General features: G+C 31.0%; 2 protein-coding genes across 2 annotated transcripts in view; one reads left to right on the top strand and one right to left on the bottom strand.

Annotated features, from left to right (window-relative positions):
* Positions 1–20742, bottom strand: part of LOC143085280 (uncharacterized) — a 51456-nt gene extending 30714 nt beyond the window's left edge. Inside the window, exons 1-2 of the mRNA XM_076261540.1 lie at positions 20603–20742; positions 6939–7063 (exon numbers count right to left, since the gene is read on the bottom strand). The gene's annotated coding sequence lies outside the window, so the exon portion shown is untranslated. The remainder of the gene's footprint in view (positions 1–6938; positions 7064–20602) is intronic.
* LOC143085281 (uncharacterized) overlaps positions 2939–24720 on the top strand; it is a 51197-nt gene continuing 29415 nt past the window's right edge. The window contains exon 1 of the mRNA XM_076261547.1: positions 2939–3113. Coding sequence (XP_076117662.1) covers positions 3069–3113 — 45 coding nt within the window. The 5' untranslated portion in view covers positions 2939–3068. The remainder of the gene's footprint in view (positions 3114–24720) is intronic.

Below are 24720 nucleotides of genomic sequence, written 5' to 3' on the forward strand. Positions count from 1 at the left end.
AGTATTTTGTCTGTCGCACCGATTTTGTGAGAAGACTCAAATATGGCTGTGTCGTACCTTGATATATTTTATAAATATTATGTTGTAAAAAAAGGACCAAAGAGTAAACAACAATATGCAGAGGTAAGTGAATTGAATTTTATTGATCAAGTAGCCCTTTTCTCATAAAACTATTAATACTTTCTCACTTTAATATTTTTTTTTAATAAACTGTACCAGTTATTTATCCATGTAATTCATATACGTTGTGGGTCGCGAACACGAACACATACACTCAGGCTCCGGTGTGAAAATTTCACGGACTGATTTTTTTCGGCTCTCCCTTGACACCATTTGCGAGTATGGTCTCGAGAAACGATGACAGTCCGTCGGATGGTGGCGATAAATGGCTGACTCGTGTTAAGAGAGAGAGCAATATCTCTTGCATGTAAAAGACACCATTGTAGATTTCGAAAAAGAGCAGGCTAATGCCGCTACAATGCAGCACTCGAACCCACAAAGTGTAAAGGTATTAATATAAGTTGTAATAACTATTAATAAATATGTTTAAACTAGTTATTGGCATTGATATAGCTGTCAGTAAATAAAGGCAACAGTAGTATACCGCTGTTCAAAATCGTAAATCTATGGACAAAAAACAAAATCGGGGAAACAAACTAAAACTGAGGGAAAGGCATTAAATATAAGAGGAGAACAACGGCACAGCATTCAAATGTAACACACATAGCAACGAACTAAGCATTAGACAAAATCCGATGAGAATAACCAATATAACATCAAAACCAAATACATGAATTTGGGATAGAAAAGTACCGTGTTATAGTAATGTGAATTCACACTCAAATATAGGAGAAAACATACGACACAACGGAAACACAACGTAAAAATGTTACACACACAGAAACGAACTATGATATAACAATGGCCATTTTCCTGACTTGGTACAGGACATCTTTAAAGAAAAAATGGTGGGTTGAACCTGGGTTTGTGACATGCCAAACCTCGCACTTTAATGGCATTGTTAAATATAACATGAAAATGACAACATAATAATACAGGACTTCAATACAAATCAATAGGAGAACGTATTAGGCAAAGAAAAACATGAATAATAGATATCAAAAGGCATCAGGTTTAAAATTCAATACGTCAAAACCGTGCCTCGTCCACACAAGACTTACCAGTGACGTCCAGATATAAAAGTTTGAAAGTCAAAAAAGGTACAAAGTTGTACAGTAACTGCGAGTACTCATAGATCTTTTATTTACTTAGTGACTTTTAGTTGTTGGGATGTTTAAGTACACAGCCACGTCCACTCTGTGGTTTTGTTAAATATGTTTCTACATGTTTCTATCTGATTAGTTTAGCCTTTTGTAACCGAATTTAATAGTTGGTTCTTATGTTGTACTGTTACACAATTGTCCCAGGTTAGAGGGACTGGTTGTTTGGCAAACAACAACAAACACAAAATATTTGTCACAATATTATGTTTCCTGCTGTAATTATTGATAATGTTTTAAAAAACCGAGTTCATGAAGTCGATCAAAATAAATTAAGCAAAAACATTAATTTTCCTTTTAACGTTTTCAACATAATTTTTATGTTTTGATACATGCTAGTTGAAGTCAATTACTTTCAACAATGGTCTAATTAATACCATCATAACAATTTCAAAGTTCCTCAATTTGAAAAACATATTAACTTAACAGTATGCCAAATGATATATTAAAAATTCACATTTTATTGAAGAGAAACAGAATTACTAAACCAAAAGAGTAAGAGTAGCGTTAAATGCATTAATAAACTATTTATGAGAAGCTATGTAATGCAAGGTCATTAGTATGATGATTTCTAAATGAAATATTTATAAACAGGCGTTTTCCGTGTTATAGTAATTCAAAGACGGTATACCAATACTTTAAACTTTATTAGCAAGGTCCGGATAGTACCATCCTAGGGCGATCTCTTTTTGCGCCAAAAAGTAACTCATTTGCGCCACAATTTAATTGCATCAATACTTTTTTTGCGCCACCACATTTTCAAAACTATAGGTATCATTTGCGCCAATAAAATGATCATCTAATTGGGCCAATTTTATTTATTTCTATATGATTGACTTCCCTCCTCCTTAATCCGGGTTTGGGATTGGCAGTTTGAAGGTCGCTCTGACAACATATCGGTTGCTTTCCTTTTGCACGCAGTTCTCAAAATTTGACGTTCTATACAGTCTGGACATTGGTTTCATAAATATGATCAAATTCTCCATTTAAAATAATTATACACGATTCATCTGTGAATAACCTAGCCTGATACGACTTAACTGTACATCTCCACCTTATTTCTCCAGTTTTCCTTACAAATGCCTGACGGAATTTGTGTTCTTCAACAATGATGACCGGTTTTCCTCTATCAGACTCTATTTAATTGAATGATAACATATCTTGACTCGTGAAAAAATATTCTATTACCAAACAATTTATTTTTTGGTGAGTTTAGTGGAAAGGTTAATTATAGTACATGTATGATGTAGGTAAAACGTGTACAGGTATGATATAGGTAAAAAAATATTTACAGGTAAATGTGGCGCAATTAATACCATCGAAATAAAAGAGAGTGGCGCAATTAATACCTTTTCAAAACTGAAATTGGCGCAAATAATACCTTTTCAAAACTGAAATTGGCGCAAATTGATTCTGTATCTAACACTCGAACTACAAAAGCAATTATCGCTATTTTACTAAGTTAAGCCGGAGGACAACAATCCGTTTATTATAACATAAGATTAGACAATGAAAGATACATTTTATGTGAATCTTTTATAATGTTTTATACCCTTATTTTGACTTAATTTATGTTTTGTAAACTGTTGCTGGGGCAGTCTTACCCTAGCTTTCAAGCTGTAAACTTGTGTTAATAAATTTGTATATATTCTTTACGGTCTTGCGTTTAAAGCAGCCATAGTGTCAATTATAGACTTAAGAACTTCACGGGGTTATATATTAGTCCAATTAATTTTCGAAAGAACAGTTGAGAAATGCGTTCGATCTATCTAGGTATATATTATAAATATGAACGAAGACAAAAGGAGAATACTAGTAAAATATAAACATGAGGTAAGTGTACTTTCCTATAGAATATATGTCATGCCAAATTTAAATTACTTGCTCTTTATCTCGAACTGCCCGTATATCGTACAGGATTGTTGAAAACAAACACTTGGCTGACAAAAAAACGTATAGAGAAATAAATGCTTAGCTCTCTGGGGATGAATATTTTCTCGGGAGTAGGCGACAGTTATATAAAACCATTATATCTCTCTAATGAGTGATTATGTTTTGCCTATGTCGGATTTATTATATATATAATTGGTTTTCAAATCGGCTCCTATCTGTTGGTTTCTGTTTTTAAGATGCACAAGGCATATACCGTAAAACCCACTATATCAAACTACAATACTATGATTGAGCTTATAGTTTTGCGTCTACTTCACAAATGGTGTCGGTCAAAGCTACTTGTAATACGTGAAGTCATTTATTTAATCTAACGAGAAACATTTTCATATTATCTATTTTACATTTCGTCTATAATCAAAATTAATTTGATAAGTTTATTTCAATAGGATGATTTTTGAATTTATACTATAGTATATAGTCACAGGAGATGCGTAGCAAATGAATATGTCATCCTACCTCGGTTTCTTTGATTTCGAGGGAAATTTTTGAATATATATGATTGGTTTTCAAATCGGCTCATATTTGTTGGTTTCTGTTTTTAAGATGCACAAGGCATATACCGTAAAACCCACTATACCAAACTACAATACTATGATTGAGCTTATAGTTTTGTGTCTACTTCACAAATGGTGTCGATCAAAGCTACTTGTGATAAGTGAAGTCATTTATTTAATCTAATGACGAACATTTTAATATTGTCTATTTTTCATTTCGTCTATAATCAAAATCAATTTGATATGTTTATTTCAATAGGATGATTTTTGAACTTATACTATAGTATATAGTCACAGGTGATGCGGTTTCTTTGATTTCGAGGAAATTTTTTGAAGTTTTTGTACATCTTTGTGAATGTTGGATGCAATCGCCTAGTGTGCACAACTTGAAGATAATAAGCACTCAAACGAAAAGATTTTATCAGACGATCAAAATATTACCATTGATTAACATCCCTATATACATAATTTATATTTACCTTTTTATCTGATGATTAACCATGTCCAAAAGGTCGTTTAAATTAATTTTTAATTTAATCTTTTTATTTGGATTTATTTTACGTCAGACATCTTTATATGTCTGTTGGTGTACTCTACATTGTTGGTGACAGCGAGGTTTTCGAACTTGACTGAATAATTGTGCACCTTTATATCAAAGTATTTTTCAATACAATATTAAAACCTGACATATGACACAAATTAGCACAAATTAGCATTTGCATGGAATAATTACTTCAGATTTGATGTTTAACATACGTACTGCAATGTCAGAGATTAAAATTAACACAAAGATTTTAAAAGTATTGTGCAAAATATAAAATGAAATAAATGCATAAGTAATGGTTTTATATTATAGAGTATTGACTCAAAAGACGAAATTAATTTGGGTTTTCTAAGGTATATAATTGAGTTATAGAATGGTATTCAGAATTTTCCGTAGTCGAGTTGCATAATTGTCATACATGTAGCATATTATGTCTCTTGCAAAGTTTATCGATATGCTTTTATAATGATTTTGGTACACTAAATGACTTTCTGTTGGATGACACAATTCACATACAATTTTTATATGCACAACATTAAACGCAAATGATATTGTAACATTCTACTTGAAAAATGTTAGGCCAAGAAACGACATTTACAAAAAAAATAAAATAGAAATTATTTCGACCAAAGCTATTCCAAATTCCAAAATATACATCGCTAGTCCTTTTATTTAATTCCCAACTTAATTTATTGACTGTATGCATATATGAAAATTTGATCAAGTTGTTCATGGTTTATACAGAAGCGTTTTTAAGTTCCGACAAGTTGAAAGTCGTGATATTGATTCAAAAATTAAGTGTTATAGATTCATATATTTCATGCATTTTTATGAATGACACCACTTTACAAATAGTTATCAAAAGTACCAGAATTATAATTTAGTACGCCAGACGCGCGTTTCGTCTACATGAGACTCATCAGTGACGCTCATATCAAAATATTCATAAAGTCAAACAAGAACAAAGTTGAAGAGCATTGAGGATCCAAAATTGAAAAAAGTTGTGCCAAATACGGCTAAGGTAATTTATGCCTGGGATAAGAAAATCCTTAGTTTTTCGATAAATTTTAAGTTTTGTAAACAGGAAATTTATATAAATGACCAACTATGGTCCACTGGTATATGGCATGGACGGTAGATGAACCGAATAATAGCTAACATTATACAACAAATTATCCAAAACTATGCTTGAATTGACCAAAACTGTTCGTATATAGGCACTGGCAAAATCATAAGGGATATCGCCTTAAATTTTAGAGTAGGCGGAAGAAACAAAATGTATGTGTCAGGAAACCTCCAATACCATAGCAAATAAAAAACAACAACAATGGAGTCGAAAAGATAAAAAAATTTACAAACAACTGCTGTTACATAGAAAACGAAACACTGAGCAACACGACCACCACCAAAAAGGTAAAAGGTCTACTCCAACATACAGGTTAGAAAAAATTAAACTAAATATAATAATTTTTGGTAGGTCCTTGGATCATATATACATGTACATACCAATGATATATATGCACGTAAAGGATGCTTTTTAAGAGTTTTTGCAGTTTTTCCATAAAAGATAAAGCTCTATAAAACAAACATTATGTAAAGACACAATTCATAATTCGTTTAGGGATGATACTTTATATGGAACCATTTTGAATTCAACTGGCAAAAGCGTGAATAACTTATGAGGATTTTATTATAAGATCTAAAATACTTAGTTTAATCCTGCCACATACAATGTATTTATTTGCATGTTCCCTGTGAAGAACATTGCCAATAGTTGTCGTATGTTCTATATGTGAAGAACATTGCCAATAGTTGTCGTATGTTCTATATGTGACGAACATTGCCAATAGTTGTCGTATGTTCTATATGTGAAGAACATTGCCAATAGTTGTCGTATGTTCTATATGTGAAGAACATTGCCAATAGTTGTCGTATGTTCTATATGTGAAGAACATTGCCAATAGTTGTCGTATGTTCTATATGTTAATAATGGATAGTTTGGAGTTATTGTTTTAGTTTGATTTATTCACTAACAACGAATGAGAGATTCATTTATTTTATTGATCCCATTATTGAAAACCTATATTGAACACTCCAGCTGTATTCTATTTTTTCCTCATTGAGTTGATACCATTTTAACATTTATTACACTCATCTCTCGTATTTATATTAATATTTTCTCCTTTCAAAACTTACAAAATAAATCGGTGTCAAAAGTTTCAACAAATGAGGTGGGATCGGGCAGCTTAAAATGTTGCATAGCGAATACTCGTAATCATTAGAATACATGAAAATAAAATAGTTCAATATAAAGTATCATCTCCGTTCGATGTATCATATTCAGTTTAAAAGACAATCTTCAAACAACAGTGATGAGCTCCCTTGCTGGAGTTAATAGCATATACACATACAATTGTGTTGAAAAATATAGTGTATAGTATTACCAAAAACAGCAAATTCTAAAAACGAGAATGAATAAACTGAAGCTATATAGAAAAATACCCCCAAAAAAATCAAAAATATGTCACAATGACTATGTATCTATGCCTGTATGGGGCGGTGTATAACTGATATATAATTTATAAAGCCATTACGGATATATCGCAAATATACGATCAATGTATCACTTGTATTTGATTCCCTTATAATTCATCTACATTGACTTACCTTGCAGTTTTATGTCTTTTGTCCACTCTTCATGGTGCAATTTCAAAGGTGTAGTATCTAGAAGACATTTATTTTATCGTACAAAACCTATGTCTGTTCTAAATTACATCCACCACTGTCCTATTCTGAAAGTAAACAGATTTAGAAGACATTCAAGTTTTTTCTTAAATGATTTATAAAACTCGTATTTCGCTTACAAATTGAATATAAAGAATACGTGAAGTGTAAAATTTAATATATATAGAATACAAATGTTCAGATTAATTAATATTTCAAAAAGTACACTTCAAGTGAAAATTAAATTTCAACAACTACTAATGCATTCTTTACAAATACATTTATTGTTAAAATGCAAACAATAATTTCTTATGACTAGAATTGAGTTCACATTATCATAATTTAAACAAATTATTTCTTCATTGTGCGTTTAATCTGTGTGAGAATCGTGATGTGTATTGATAATAATTATATCCTATTTGTTCGTAGACATAAAAGCTAGCCATTATGCAATAAAGAAACTTGTTGAAAACTTTGGTTCTTTAAATGAAACCTAAACATGAAATTCGATCCTATGGTAGATAGTTATATTATTTTGAACTTGTGTTCATATTTTACGTACCACGCAAACTTAAAACCATCGGTAAATACAATTTATGTAACAGCAACTGTATTCGCATTCATTAACTGTCATTAAAAACGGAAGAATCAGTGCCGGTTTTATACTGCTCTAAAGTATCTCATCAATATTATCATGCGTTAATGAAAAAGATAAAAAAGGAACGAGAAATTTGTTCCGATGGTATTATTTCCATATAATTTTGTATCTATCAAGTGAATGTTTTACCTTTTATACGCCCGTCAACATTTTGACGGGACGTAGTATGGTATATACAAATGTCCGGCCTCCGTCTGTCCGTCCGTCTGCCCGGCGTGAACATGTCGCACCGTAACTTGAGAACGACTTATCCAAATTTCATGAAACTTTATATAGTTGTTTCTTATGATGGTCAAACGATCTGTATACTTTTTTATGGAAATATGATTAAAACTTTTTGAGTTACGGGACTTTGTAACTAAAACAAGGGGGTGTTTTTTTATGTTTTTTTACATGTCGCGCCGTATCTCAAAAATAATGTAGGACTTTTGCTTACAACTTTACACACTTCTTAGTAATATTAATCTTAAGATCTGTATACTTTTTGGTAATGATTTAAAAATCTACTTTTGAGTTACTGATTATTTTGTAAAAAGGGGGGAGGTTTTTTTTACATGTCGCGCCGTATCTCAAAAACTATATATGATTATTGCTAAAAAAAATTACACACTCCTTTGTTATAATAATCTCAAGATCTGTATACTTTTTGGTTTTGATTCAAAATTTTATTTTAGAGATATTGAGTTTTTTGTAAAAAAAAAGGGGGGGGGTGTGTTCACATGTGACGCCGTATCTCAAAAGCAATTTATGATTATTGCTTAAAACTTTACACACTTTTTTGTTATATTATTCTCAAGATCTGTATACTTTTTGGTTTTGATTCAAATTTTTTTTTAGTTATTGAGTTTTTTGTTATAAAAGTTTTTTTTTCACATGTCGCACTGTATCTCAGAAACTATTGATGATTATTGCATAAACCTTATACACAAGACGACGGGCGTACCATGCGCTCATGGCGCAGCTGTTTATTTTATTTATTCGATCCATTTATGGTTTCATTTATCTATGCTCCCGGTCTTGGTAGATGATGGAAAAATGCAATGTGATATAAAAAAAAAAACACGCCTTTGTGATGAGGAGCAGCAATAAGTGTGTTTTCCCTTACGCGTGCATTTTGTCAAATGATTTTAGGGGACAAATAAACTATTTCGCTCGATAATTATGGAACAGCAAAACAATGGATGTTTTATGCTTCTGGTTTTATCGAACAGTGTCAAAAATTATGATCGTTAAAGATTAGCTACACATAATATGGTATGTGTATGTGGGAAAAAACAAAAACAAAATTTTAAGGATATATCATTTTAACTGACTTTTATGTAAGCTATGTATGAAAATGTGAAATCAATTTATTCAGTCAGTGTTACAAGCTCATTTATCTATTACTTTTTATAAGTTTAAGTATTTTAATCTTTATTCAATAACGTTATCAAACACTGATGACAAATGGTGACATGTTAGTTTCAACAGGTTAAGCTATGGATTTAAAAAAAAAGTACACCTATTGAACCATGTTTGGCGTATACTTAGTATTATCAGAAATAGTTTTGATTGAAATCTTATGCGAATTTGCCGCAAACAGCACTTGTTAAGAAATCTATTGATAAGTATCGCAATTTATAACGAGGCTGCACATGTAATATAAGACCAGTACACATTCTTAGCTCTCAAGACTTTTGCTTTAGTTACATTTTAATAAGTTGTTATTGGCTTTGAACTTGTTGTCAATAGTTGTTTGTACTCTCAGATCTGTACGTAGTGCCTTTTTATTGCGTGAATATAGAAGTACCCGTCCACGTCCATTCTGTTTTTGCTAGATGCACTTTTTCTAATATTATCTATCTGATGAGTTAAGTCTTTTGCAACAGATTTTCATAGTGTGTTCTTAGCGCATTTCACAAATATTACTGAAGGTATAGTTGATAACAAATTATGTAATAATGATGATGGTGCCAGTTTTGATGCACTCAATAAATTTGTAAAATCAAAGTTACAAACGGGTAGTGAAAAATTCATTATACCAGAAATGAGTATTTTAGATGTAAACATGTATTTAAAAAAACTTGACAAGTCTAAAGCAACTGGTTTAGATGATGTCGGACCAAATATTTTGAGTATGTGCAGCGATGTCATTGCACCAGCCTTGACATATATATTTAATCTAAGCATCAAAAGTGGTAAATTTCCAAGTATTTTTAAAACTGCAAGAGTTTGCCCAATTTTTAAAAGTGGCGATGCCTGTAATCCTGATAATTATAGACCAATAGCAGTTTTGCCTTGTCTCTCAAAAATTATAGAACGACATATAGCTAATAGTTTGTATATATTTTTAAATAGTAATGACCTTCTTAATACTACACAGTCAGGTTTCAGACCTAAACATTCGTGTACTACTGCTCTTACTAAATTAGTAGATGAATGGTTAGCAAATATAGATAATGGAGAGATAAACGGAGTTATATTTTTAGATTTAAAGAAAGCTTTTGATCTGGTTAATCATATAATTTTATTGAAAAAACTTGAATATTATAATGTTTCAAATTGTACACTAGACTAGTTTAAGTCATACTTGTTTGAACGAAGCCAACAAGTTAAGGTCAATAACATCATGTCTAATACTAAATGCATAAAAACTGGGGTACCACAAGGTTCTATCCTGGGCCCTCTGTTATTTATTTTATATATCAATGATTTACCACTTAATATAGAACATTCATTAATAGATTTATATGCAGATGATTCTACATTACATTGTAAAGGTAATAATTTACTTCAGTTAACTTCTAACCTTCAAAATGATATTCATGTAATTGAAAACTGGTGTTCGCAAAATTGTATGAAATTAAATGCCAGAAAGTGTAAATCAATGATAATTGGTTCAAAACAAAGGCTTTGTTCAACTGGAAACAGTTTAGATATCAATATTTCAAATGAACAAATAGAAAATGTAGATTGTGAAAAACTTCTTGGTTTATATATTGACAAAAACCTAAATTGGAATCAGCAGATAGATAAAATGTCATGTACTATATCAAACAGAATCAATTTATTACAAAAGATAAGAAAATATTTACCTATGCATATACGTATTATCTATTTTAATGCTTATATTCTGCCATTATTTGATTATTGTTGCAATATATGGGGAAGCTGTTGTGAAAGTGGAATAAATAAACTTAATAAGTTATTAAAGAAATCTGCTAGGGTTATAGTAGAAGCTGACACAATGACATCATCCAGTTTATTGTTTAATAGTTTACACTGGTTAAATGTGGAAAAACGCATTCAATACCAAAAGGCAATACTTGTATTTAAATCATTAAATGGTATGGTTCCTAACTATTTACAAGAAAATTTTCATTTTACTGATAATCAAAATTATAACTTACGTTCAGCTGATGAAAAACTATTAAATCTTCCAAAACCAAAAACAATTTTTTTAAAGAAAACATTTACATATTCAGGTTCTCAAATATGGAACAGTTTACCAAATGAAATAAAAATGAGTAATACACTTGTATCTTTTAAAACAAAATGTTACAAATTTTTCATCAATTGTGCAAATTAATATGCTTTTTCATTATTATTTTAAATACAATTGTATATTGTGTATAATATAACTTTATAATACTCTCTATGTACTTATAAATATGTTATTATTATTTTGAGGACTCTCAGGAAGATAAGTTTTAACTAATGGGATCATCCTCTTGAAATAAAGATTATTTATTTATTTATTTATTTATTTATTTATTTATTTATGTTAAACTGTTACAACACTGTCAACTCTCACAAACTCCGCTAAACTATTTATGTGTGTGTGACTGTCTCAAGTCATGAACATGTAGTTCAGTGGATGTCGTTACATGGTTCGTAAATAAAGGCAACATATGTATACCGCTGTATGAAATTCATAAATCGATTCAGAAAAAAACCAATCCGGTTACAAACTAAAACTGAGGTTAACACATCAAATATAAGAGGAGAACAACGATACAACAGAAACATTAAAATGAAATCCACACAGAAACGAACTATAATATAACAACGACCATGTTCCTGACTTGGAACAGGACTTTTTAAGAACAAATGGTGGGTTGAACCTGATTTTGTGTCTAGCCAAATCTCCCGCTTTTATTCTGTTATATTTGTTTTAGTAAACTGTTTGGTGCATTATGCTGATAGTTTTCTTGTTTGAATTGTTTCATATTTTCCATGACAGTGCCTTTGATACGCGACCATACAGTATGGATTTGTTTTCACATAATTGCCCTTAATTGCTTACATCCAATTCATTTGAACTTTGATGGCTAGTTGTCTCATTGGCAATTCCTGCACAATGACGATCACTGAGACGCTTGATGAACGTTAATAGTGCAGGGATACAGGTGATTCCCTCTATCTGGTTAATAATGTCACAAAGGCGCGCATAATTGACGAGTTTTTTTCCGGTAACGGATGAACTCGAAAGTGGTCTATTCGGCAGACAATCGATCAAATTGGTACCGTGCATCCTATTTCATTTGATATGGACAATCCATTGCCGTACATAGTGTTTTTTCTAGTATATTTTAATGTATTAAATATAAGCTTATTCAGTTTTGAAAAGAAATGACGTAGCTTGTATGAATTCAACAGTGATTTGATAACTACATACTTTAATATAATATTTAAATGATAACGTTGATTGTTGTGTTTCCATATATGACAAGTTTCCGTTCATGGCGTAATTATTGGTTTGAAAACTTCTTTAATCTACACAATGTACATGTAACTATGAATCAACGGTTTACATATTGATTAAACTATTATGCATACGATTTATTGCTATAGCCAGCGTGTTGTAATGTAGGAATCCATAAGTACATTCTTTGTATCTCTCACTGACAAGGAATGAATTCTTAGATGAAGAGCATAAATTGTCACATAAAGAAAATGCATTACCTATATAAAACATAACATTAAACGATTTTAGATATCGGTATAAATCATGACTGCAAATAATTGTTGAGATTAAAATTCGTTTTTATGTCATTGTATTTCGATTAGGATTTTATGCATCCTATCTAGTCGCAAAATGTTTTGCTATTTCAAGAATTTGTGTCTTCAGCAATTATTTTTATTGGCAGAAATTAATTTTAACAATAATTAGTATTGAATTTCGTGCAATATACCTTCGACCAATTTGATTTTGATTTTTTGAATTGTTGTTTTATAAGACGTTTTTGCACCACTATAATATTTATTTTCTTTGTAAGAATACCTTACGTTATACATTGGACATTCAATAAAACATGACGAGCCTTTAAACCAATTCAGTATACGCAATTGCCGTTGATTGTCGTCTGTGGTAATATATTTTTCGTTTATTATTGTAGTTTAAATAAAGCCATTGACACTTCCTTTGAATTGTTTTAAATTTATAATGACATTCCTTAAGCATTTATGACCTACTATACATTATTACGTTTGCTCATTGTTGAGGGCTGATTGAAATCATGTAATTGTTCATAGTTTTGTCCTTTGATCTTTAACGGTCAATTGTTTCATTGGCAATCATACTACATAGATTTTAAAGATTCTATATTGAATGTTCTGAAAATAGTTTCTCGATTTAAATCTACCATTTTTTTTAATGTTTTGATTATAAATATGCAGTTGGAGAAGGAAAGAAGATAATAAGATAGGTATTTGATCTCATTTATAAAAGGGTAAATCTCAGATCAAAGAGGCACTTTGAAAAGACATCTCAGCAGTGGTCTAAGACAGAGACACAATTGAAAAGCTCCTGCTTATAAATTATACCATCCATCGTTCGGGATCGTATCGTTTCTACGAACCAACGTTTTTGCATGATTTCTCAATACATAATATGAGTATATATCGTTACATAATATGAATATATATCGTTACATAATATGGGTATATATCGTTACATAATATGGGTATATATCGTTACATAATATGGGTATATATCGTTACATAATATGGGTATATATCGTTACATAATTTTCAACAATAATTACAATTCAATGCATCGTTCATTATGTATCATAAATACCATTAATAAAAATTTAATTCGTTGAAAATGATTCTATTCAAGGTTATTAGTATTTTATATATAAGGTACGAATGTGACATTCACTTATTCCCTTCAATTCGATTTATAAAGTAGAAGTTCAAAAACATAATTTTGCGTTCAATACACCCGTCGGTAGTGGTAGTATTATTGGACAATTGAAAGAAATATCAGTACGAGTGGTGTCCATGTATATAACAACCATACTGCCTAATTTTACAGTTTGTTCTTACGTTATACTATTACACTATTGCCCTGATTAAAGGAGGGTTACCTGCTTATTATCATGTTTAAATCCAAATTTCTGTGTGTATCTCAATTTAAAAATAGGAAGATGTGGTATGATTGCCAATGAGACAACTATCCAGCAAAGTTCAAATCAAGTGGATGTAAGCAATTACAGACAACCCTACGACCTTCCAAAATGAGGAAAACTCATATACTTATAGTCGACCATAAAAGGCCTCGACAATACAAATATGTAACAATTCAATTAAGACAACTAACGGCCTTATTGATAACAAAACAATTTGCCAAAAACACATATGACAGACATGTTGAAGACCGCAATTTGACCTATGATGGTTTACTTTTATAAATTGTGACTTGGATTGAGATGAAATTGAGAATGGAAATGGGGAATGAGCCAAAGAGACAACAACCCGACCATAGAGCAGACAACAGCAGAAGGTCACAACAGGTCTTCAATGCAACGATAAATTCTCGCACCCGGAGGCGTCCTTCACATCCTTACTTGGGACAGGGACATAATCAGAATTCTGTAACTCAGTAGTTGGCATTGGTTGTTATCTATTTTTGGTTTATTCATTTTTCGTGTTTTTTCCTTTCAATTTTGTTTCACATATTGTCATGTTCGAGCCTTGAATAACTGACTATGCGGTACTAGCTTGACTCATTTTGTTAAAGGTCATACGTTGAATATAGTTGCTAAAATCCGTGACATTCTGATAGTTGTTTCGTAGATCACCATTTCACATCTCCTTATTTAATATAGAAGATAAGAAAAAAAAATAACTCTTTTGAAAAATTAGTAGGTTAACCTTGGTCAGGAATGAATAAAGCAAAATATTTGATAACAACGGATGTATAAGTACCGAATCAAGAGCTATATAACCATTAGAGTCATAACATATGTATATAATAGCCAAATCCATGTAAGGTCAACTTATTAATGCTCACTTTAAAAGAAACTAATAACATCACTGGAGAGACGTATTGATTATTATTACAGTCAGATTGACAAAATGCGCATATAATGTAGAAAATCGTGATAGTTTATGTTAATACTGCCACTGGGTCAATGGCTCTGCTGGTGGACTGATAGTCCTCGAGGGGATCACCATCCCAGTAGCCAGTACTTCAGTACTTGCATGAAAATATGGATTTTATGTTATTAAAATTTTGTATTTGAAATTATTTAAAATAAAGCACTGATTCCTTGCCCGACTATGGTTATACTTTTGTTTCCTTTTTGGCATAAATAGTTTTTCGTCCTTGCAATATGCATATTTCGGTCGCGAGCAACACTGAAGTAACAATGATTGTCGAAATGCACATCTGGTGCAGAAAAATTGGTACCGTTTATGCAATTACAAAATATATATGACGCTAAAAATACGTCTAATATAATTATTGTATAACAAATAGTGAACTTCAAAGTAAAACACCAGAAACTTAAGTAAGAAAAATAATTAAAAAAGTATAGCCTTTTTTAAATTTTTTTTTATAGAGAACAATACGACGACTGGTAAAATTAATAAAGTTTGATATTCTGATTGAGGTGACACATTGACGAAAAATTAATTTCATGAATTTTATATTGCAAATCATATTTAAAGAAACAACTGTTACATTGTATAGGTATTCAAGTGTCAGATATTTTACGTTCGCAGAACCTTTATTGTATCACACAAGATTTATTTACTAGTCCATAGTTGTTGTATTTATAGCTATCAAGTCCAAGCATTATACGCATGTAACAGCAATACACAATTCATTAACTTCACTCTCGTGAAACCGTTAAGAAATATCATCCGAACACATCTTAAATAAATATTTGAATTTAACACTGATAAAGGGTAGTTTAAATTGAACTACTAAAGTATAAAGCCCTCTTGTATATGAAAGTAATTTATTGCTTAGTTTTTATTTTGATTTATAGGTGAACTTTTTCACAAAAAAGTGTTGCAGAATCTAAATATTGATGACCTCAAAGCTAAACCACCTGATTGTGCCTGTTCACATTCCCATTTCGTGTATAATCCTGCTGGCCATGTAATTTCTGGAGACCTAAACATATCAAATAACTACAATTTGAGACAACTTTTGTCCAAGGGTCCGAAAAACAGAGAGCCACAGCCAATCAATTGGAAGCAGAACTTCAAACTACTTATGGATTCTGTTGTGGGTTATGCAAAAGACTGGGCAAAAAGAGAAAAGGTTGAGGTTGACACTCTTTCGGAGTGGGTAAAATCAGTGAGATCATTTATTCAGATAACAGTAAGTAAGCTTAAAGGGCCAATGAACACCAAAGCTCCTTCTATCTTTAGAGACCCTCGGGTCATAGAGGAGTTGTCTTGCCCCCATGACAAATATGTTGTCGTTCCAGCTGACAAAGCTTCAAACAATATTGTTTTTGTTTGCAAGAAACATAACATTGACTGCCTGATTGAGGAATTGGGGATAAATAACACACTTGGAAATCCTACATATACACTAAGTACACTTACGAAGCAGGACATCCTGGAAAACCATAAATCGGTTCTAATCTCCTTTCGTGTTAATCCAAAGGATGAAGACCAGGATCTTCCATCCTTATATTGGATTCCTAAGCTTCACAAGAATCCTTATAAGGAAAGGTATATTGCAGGTTCTTCCCAGTGTTCCACTAAACCCCTTTCTAACGTTCTTACTGCCATACTTACTGCAGTCAAAGAAGGACTATTGGAATCCCAATGGGTACCAATTGCGCTCCTCTACTTGCAGATTTGTTTTTATATTCCTATGAAACAGAATTTATCCAAGGGCTTGTACAGAAAGGAGAAAAGAAATTAGCCCAGTCTTTTAATTTCACTTTTCGGTATATTGATGATGTACTTTCTCTTAATAATAATAGATTCAGTGATCACTTACATTTAATATATCCAAGTGAACTTGAAATTAAAGATACTACCGACACAGATAAATCTGCTTCATATCTAGACCTTTTCTCGAAATGACTACTGATGGTAGGTTGAATACCAAAATTTATGACAAACGCGATGATTTTTATTTTCCTGTAGTCAACTTTCCATTTTTGTGTAGCAACATCCTAGCGGCACCAGCATATGGAGTATACATGTCTCAATTGATACGTTACTCTAGAGCTAGCTCGAAGTACGTTGATTTTGTTGAACGAGGAATACTGCTTTCTCAAAAGTTGCTAAGACAGGGCTATGAATCAATCAAATTAAGGTCATCACTCAAGAAAGTTTACGGTCGCCATCATGAACTGATTGGCCATTATGACAAAAGTGTGTCAGAAATCATATCTGATATTCTTCCTCAGTCATAATAACCTTCCATCATTACCGAACTGAACAAAGAAATAACACGACTGGTGCCATATACAGTGCAGGAAATGCTTACACTTCCGGAGCATCAGATTTTACTCCTGGTTTTTAGTGGAGTTCGTGTTGGTTCTTATTTATGATTTATAACTGTTGATGTAGATGTCCTTTGGTTTGATAAGTCCTTGTTTACTCCTTGGTTTTGATTGTTATTGTCTTTCAATGACTGAATTAGTGAACATTTCAATACCCCCAAAAAAGAATAAAGGTTCAATGTTAAGTCTATCTCTGCTATGAACACTCACGAAATATAGATATTATAAAGTGTATACTTTATTGTTTTTCTCATAAGAAGATGAATGCACTGGATAGGACAAACGTTAATCATTTATTGATAAGTTTATGAAGTTAAAATATACCACAAAAAACACTTTGTAGGAATATCACGTACTTATCTGATTCAAATTGATGCCCATATATTTTTGTGGTGTTGTTTGAATTATCAATCATTGAAAAAATATTCCATTCGTTTAAAACATTTGACGTTTTTTAATAATATGGCAACGAATACACTCATCATAGATACCAGGATTGAATGTTTATATTTACGACTGACGCGCGTAAAGACTCATCTCGCAATGAAGAAAAACCTCACTGGGAGTTCCCAAAAGTCCTAGCAACGGTTTGAGTGGAATTGGTTTTTTTATTATTGAAAGTTAATGTTATCAAATAATGTCTTGAATGTTGTTTTTTTTATATTGGATAACATTGCATCAGTCATAACTTTGGAGACTCGAATTGGAGACTTAAGTTTCAATGCTCAAGATGAAACCTTAACTTGGTAAAGGGTCTTGAATGCACTTAATTTATGAAATGAAACTTGTTATATACGGACTTGTAAGCTGAATATCAAAACTATAAAAATTCTGAAAAGATTAGGAAAGCAAATATTCATTCAATTGGAAACTTGTACGTTTAAAAATGAAAGAAACATACATTAATATAATACTTTGCTGAAACAAAGTCATGTCATTATTGTATATTGTATTCCCCGAACGACGAATAGAGTCTACATTAGCCATAAGCGTAAGGGCATTTAATGGCATACGGATATACACCGACTAACAGTGTCCACAAATTGTTATTCAGCGGGATTTTCTATTATATGAAACCATTTTAATTGAAATGAATAGATCAGCTCAAAGAAGGCAATGTTGGCATATTGTAATATCGTAATAGATCACTGAACGAACCAGGAAGCAAAAGCCGAGAGACTTAACATGTCTTTAACCAGATATACTTTAAATTGGAGGATAATTATTTTGCCTGCTATAAAAGATATTAGTACTATAATGAACTGGGTTATAAAGATAAATTTCCGAGATAAACAGTCTTTTTAATTACGAATTCTGTCAATAATGACTCAACATTTTTAATGTGCTTTGATGTTCTAGTTAACAAGTCTTCTGACACTTAACACATCTATAAAATATAAAACGCTAAAATCATTACAATAGTTAATACTGTTTTAATGTTCTGTATTGTTTGATGTTTTCAATTACTTCACCATCGCACGGACCACTGTACATATACCGTATTGATAAAAAAAATAATTTAAACTTGTACATTCAGTAAACGAAAGAAATCTCTATACTTTGTAATAATTCTGAAATTTTAATCCTTTCTTATCACAAGTAATTTTTGAAAGCTTAAATAATATATAATGTGAAAACAACGATCATATTTTGTATAATAATAACATGTCGTGCAAGTTATCATAATTATAACAACAACATGTTTACTTTTATTGTTTACCTTATATTATCTCGCTTTCAAGTTAGCAACAGTTGACAACTTTCAATTTAGTCATTGAATTAATCTTAATATCGATAGAGCACGTTTGCGACCTAGTGCCAACAGTTAATATAAGAAACATAAGGTATTTGACATATTGTAGGTTTATATTGAAATTGTCACTCGTTTATTTTAATATCAACAGTTGAAGACAAACAATGTACCCCTATATGGAAGTTATTTTGTAGAACAATTATCATTATGTCAAGAACATCAATACATATCTTATGAATGTTGGAGCTAAAAATCTTATTTCTTAAAAATTAAGCCGTGACCGTGACTTATTTGCTTTAATCTCGTTTATTTTCTGTTGGTTACCACAGTTTCAAATCATGCTCTAAAATAAACTGGTAGTATTCGATAATATATGAGCAGTGTAGGTATAATGGTCCTGATATGATATCCTTTTACGTACGTTGTTGTTTTGATATAATGGCATACTTTAAAGTTAGTACATTTCTCTATGTGTTAGAATATATAAAATAAAGCAGACACCAACTTGAAGATGGTAGTTAAAAACATTTGTCCAATAAAATATACAACCCCATAGCCAAAAGTGTGATTAAATAAAACGTTGAAGAGCAGCAGGAAAAACAATCAAGTTAAAAATTTTGTTAAAAAAACGAAGCCGATATCAGTTAAAAAAATTAAACTAACAAAAATACCGAACTCTGAGGAAAATTCAAAACATAAAGTCCTTAAACAAATGACAAAATCAAAAGCTCAATCACATCAAAAGAATAGATAGCAACTGTCATATTCCCGACTTTAAAAAGACATTTTCTTATATAGAAAATTATGGATTACACCTGGTTTTATAGCTAACTAAACCACTCACTTATTGGATGGCCGCAAAAAATCCATTTTATTGAAAAACACACATGCATGAGCTGTATGATGACCTTACAATGACACATATTTAAACAGTTATAGCACAACTGACAATTTGAAGTCTTTATTATATCAAAATTGTAAATTACCAGTCAATAACCACAATCGGGAGTTCGAACGAATGGAACTACCAAATGATGGATTCGGTGCTTCTGAAGCGCTTCAGCGAGCAAGTATTTGAAAGGCAAGCATGTTATAAGTACTGTAAAACACAAGACGCAATAAGGCAAAATTCCTTTAATAGTAGTGATAGCCTGAGGGAAATGTGGTGCTCCACGTGTGGCATAAAACAATTGCATCGAAATATAACGTTACAAGAAGTCACGATTAATTGAACGAACCATGATACGCCGTTCAAGTATTGTCTGTATATATTGGTTTATATTTTGGGGCAGATTATCACACAGGGTTCGATTGTGTACATAAGCACCAATCAATCCAAACTGACATAACGGAACACTAGATGGCAGTAACATATCTATAATCATGCGTCCTGCTTTATTGTAAAAATTAGTTAACATGGGGAGAAAATCAGAAATCGAAGTTGTTTTCTTACCTTAATACTGTCGATGTTTCCACCTTACGTGTATTCGAATTTGATATATTTTGTGTACTGTCAATGTATAATTCACACCGTTATTCCTAAAATATTTTATATCATTCAAAGTTTAATGTCGAATTCCACCTATATGTATATTCGAGTTTAATATATTTGTGTACTACCAATGTATAATTCACACCGTTATTTCTACAATTTGATATCATTCAAAGTTTAATGTAGAAATCAAAATTATATGAAAGACATAGTTGATGGGAAATGAATAGGACCAGTATTATATTCAGTGTTCACTGATAAAAACATGTTTTCTATCAAAAATTTAAAGGTCTTTGATGAATATGGGGTTACAATAGGGGTTATTATACCTGTAATAGGACGACTTAAAGAAAATGAAATAAACATTCCCTTTGATGCAAAGCTTAAGATTGATTTGTTTGCACTATGCATGTTGATTGGAAGTACAATTTGACTAAAGATTCAAATATAAAACTTTGTTATACTAATACTTAAAAAAAATATACGATGTAAATAAATCCAGGAAAATGCAACACACAGACATTTTAACACTGCATATACTTGTGATCAGAACGTAAGTTTATCATTTGAATTATAAATTTATTTTATAATTGTCTGATTTTGTGTTCTATCTACATATGTACGAATAAAACATTGGTAATGTTCGTCAATATTTTTTTTTAATCAAAAGACATATTTAGTAGGCGGTTATTTCTCTTTAAATCGATGTAATACTGCTTTATCTATTATAAATTACACGGTTCTGTGTCATTTGCTGTATATTACTATCCATAAAATGTAAAAATCATTAAAACCAGTAAGTATTTTTTTCTTTAGCCACAAATGACCACAGCTAGGTTTGATACAATTTTCTACAAACTTTATTATCAAAGGCGTAGACATTACATATGAGGTTTTTAACAAAATAGAAAAAGGTGGCATACATCTTTTTAATTTCACCATCAACAAAAGCGACGATAGTTTTAACTAAATAATACCAGATTTGGTGACTCGTTAAACTGCATCTCTCACAATTTTAAAATATAGGGTACCAAGCATTCAGTCTAGGTTGCTGCATATTGTCAATTACATCAAGAAAATAACAATGAGGATTTAAATTAATTTTTACGACAAAAAATGATGATGTAAATTTTCCTATTGAAAACTTTCCATTTCTGTGAGGCAATACTCAAGTATTGGATTCATATCAATTATATGTCTTCAAGTTGATATAATACATGTATGCTTGCATTTCCAATCCTGATTTCCTTGATTAACGGTTACTGTAATAAGGCCGCTTTTGATTACAGGATTTTAAAAAGGTTATTATTGGAAGTGTTCCCTTCATTTAAGAGATTTATTTGTTGATTCCGTTATGATTTAGTAAACAGTTATTAAATATATGTGCCATAAATGACAACGGCTTTGGTTTATTTGTCGTAGCCACAAGCAAATCGCATTTGCTTCGATTGTGAAATTATCTAATACGATGTATGCCACAAGTAGACTCAAAACTGAATAACACTGTAGAGGAACTCAAACTATTTTTTGCTTTGGTTCAAGTTGCTCAATCCTCAATTTTCCATGAAATGTTTTATTATTGTTTACTGTCCTGTCATCGTTTATCGTTATGACCATTGGTTGTTTTCTTTATATACTTATCCTTTTCGATTATCTCCTTGATTTGTCTCCCTTTTAATTTTGTCCATGCTCTTCAAAATGAAAAATAAAAACAACAACAAAACAAATCAGTCTCTCCATTAATTATTTATTCGTCAATGAATTTGAAAGTTCACTAACCTCGGGTAAAAAGTAAAAATAAATAACAAAATACCTAGTAACTCAATTGCAAATGTAAAATGGGAAGTACTTTTACAAAGGGCGGACTCAAAAGGTCAAACACATCAAACGATTGGAGAAAAAACTATCATATTCTTGATTTGGTACACGCACGTCCTCATATAAAAAATGGTGGATTATACCTGGTTCCATAGCATTGACCCTCTATTAAATAAAGGCAACAGTAGTATACCGCTGTTCAAAACTCATAAATCCATGGACAAAAAACAAAATCGGGATAACAAACTAAAACCGAGGGAAACGCATTAAATATAAGAGGAGGACAACGACATAACACTAAAATGTAACACACATAGACAAAATCCCACGAGAATAACAAATATAACATATATATATAACATCAAAACCAAATACATGAATTTGGGATAGACAAGTACCGTGACACGTCTTATCGCAATGTGAATTTACACTCATTAAAAATGAAATTCATGAAAAAAAACAAAGTTCATGTATCCCAGAACATAATTGGTCATAGGGAGATTTGTTCTTATTCTCTGAAGTGTAAGCTCTAAGGCGTTTCACTTGTAAAACTTATTTGACCTCTCATCTCTTTAGATGGGAGCGTCACTGATTTGTTTTGACGAAACGCTCGCCTAACATTCTAGGTCATCAGTCTTATATCTTTGATTTTTCGTTTTTCTCTATACATATGTTTGATCTGCAATGAAAAATTGAGTGTGCGACATATATATATATATAGTATATAATACTTACATTTTCAACCTTCATTTCACTTCAATGATAATATCTCTATGCACATTATTTTCTTGTAAACGTCTATTCCACTCAGTATTTATCTGCTCTCCAGGAAGCCGTTTTTGTTCTGTCATATTAAATGACAAGTTTTACATATGGAATAAAATAGCCTACTGTGAATGTATTTGTTAAAAGTGTCATAGCTATGTAGCATATGCTTTTATGTAAAATATATATTAAGCCTTTAACAATATTATATTTCTACTAATATACTGATAACGAATGTGCATGCACTTGTACATTGACATATTTTTTTTTCTATATATTATATAAAAAAAATATCTTTCTTCCCTGAATAAATCTAATGTAATTAAAAATCGTTAATGATTTAATATCATATATGCATTCAACTTTAGTTTTCATAAAATAATTTGTTCGATTTAATAATTATTAAGAATTTACATTTCGCTTACAATGACTCACTAAGCTCCATTGGGGATTATTTATGTATTATAAAATAAAAGCATCTAAAGATACCAGGCTTATAATTACATGGTGTGCAATAGCCTCATGTATAGATAACTTTATATCATTATGCACATTTTCACTAAGAATATATATACATGTTTTATAATGATCGATACCAAGATATAATAGTTATATTTTGATAGTATTTATATGATATTAATTTAGCTTAAACTGAACAAAAATATGTTCAGAATAAAACATAAAACGTAAAGTAATAAAAAAGTAATCGACAGGAAAATAATAGACAAAAATAGATATATCTAGTGAAGAGAAAGAAAAACCTCTTAATTATTCTGAATCGTATCAAATATTCAAATGATATAATACATATGATACAGTCGATCCCGATGGACAAAGAAGAAACTGGATGGAACCGTCGACATCAACGTATTTGGTGGGGTTTTTCTAGTTCATCAGATTACTTGAACGAATTACATGTTTATGTTGGTACCTATATATTTGCAGAACGCTTATGTAGTTAAAGTGTACAGCACTGCTTTCATTCCTTGCAAATATCATATCTTGGGGGGGGGAATGATACAGTAAGCGCCCATTTTTACTAATAATTATTTTTTTAGAAGCTGCAGTTTGAAATCTTTGTCTTGTGTCGTATGAAAAAGGTACACGCAAGCTTACTAGTGAATAATACAACTGATAGTAAAAAAAAAATAATGGCCATTTAAGAAAAATATTAAATTATAATGTTTGAGAATCAAAATGTTGATCATCCATACAGAAAAGCGTTTCTTAATCTATGGAGCATATTTCATCAGTTTTGATCAAAGTTTAGATGTTGCTGCTAAATCATAAAAATTATTAAAATTGAACATACAGTGTTTGCATTTACTTAGATGTATTTGTCAAAATCTATCGATATTTGGTTAATACATGTTTTCAACTTCGTACTTGAGTTGGCCTTTCTTCTTTGTTGATTCGATAGTCAACATTGAGTTTTCTGAAGACAAAACGCGCTCATAGCGTTTGATATTTGTTAACTGTGGAAATGTACACTAACG

The sequence above is a fragment of the Mytilus galloprovincialis genome, chromosome 8 (assembly GCF_965363235.1).
Source record: "Mytilus galloprovincialis chromosome 8, xbMytGall1.hap1.1, whole genome shotgun sequence".
Lineage (NCBI taxonomy): Eukaryota > Metazoa > Mollusca > Bivalvia > Mytilida > Mytilidae > Mytilus > Mytilus galloprovincialis.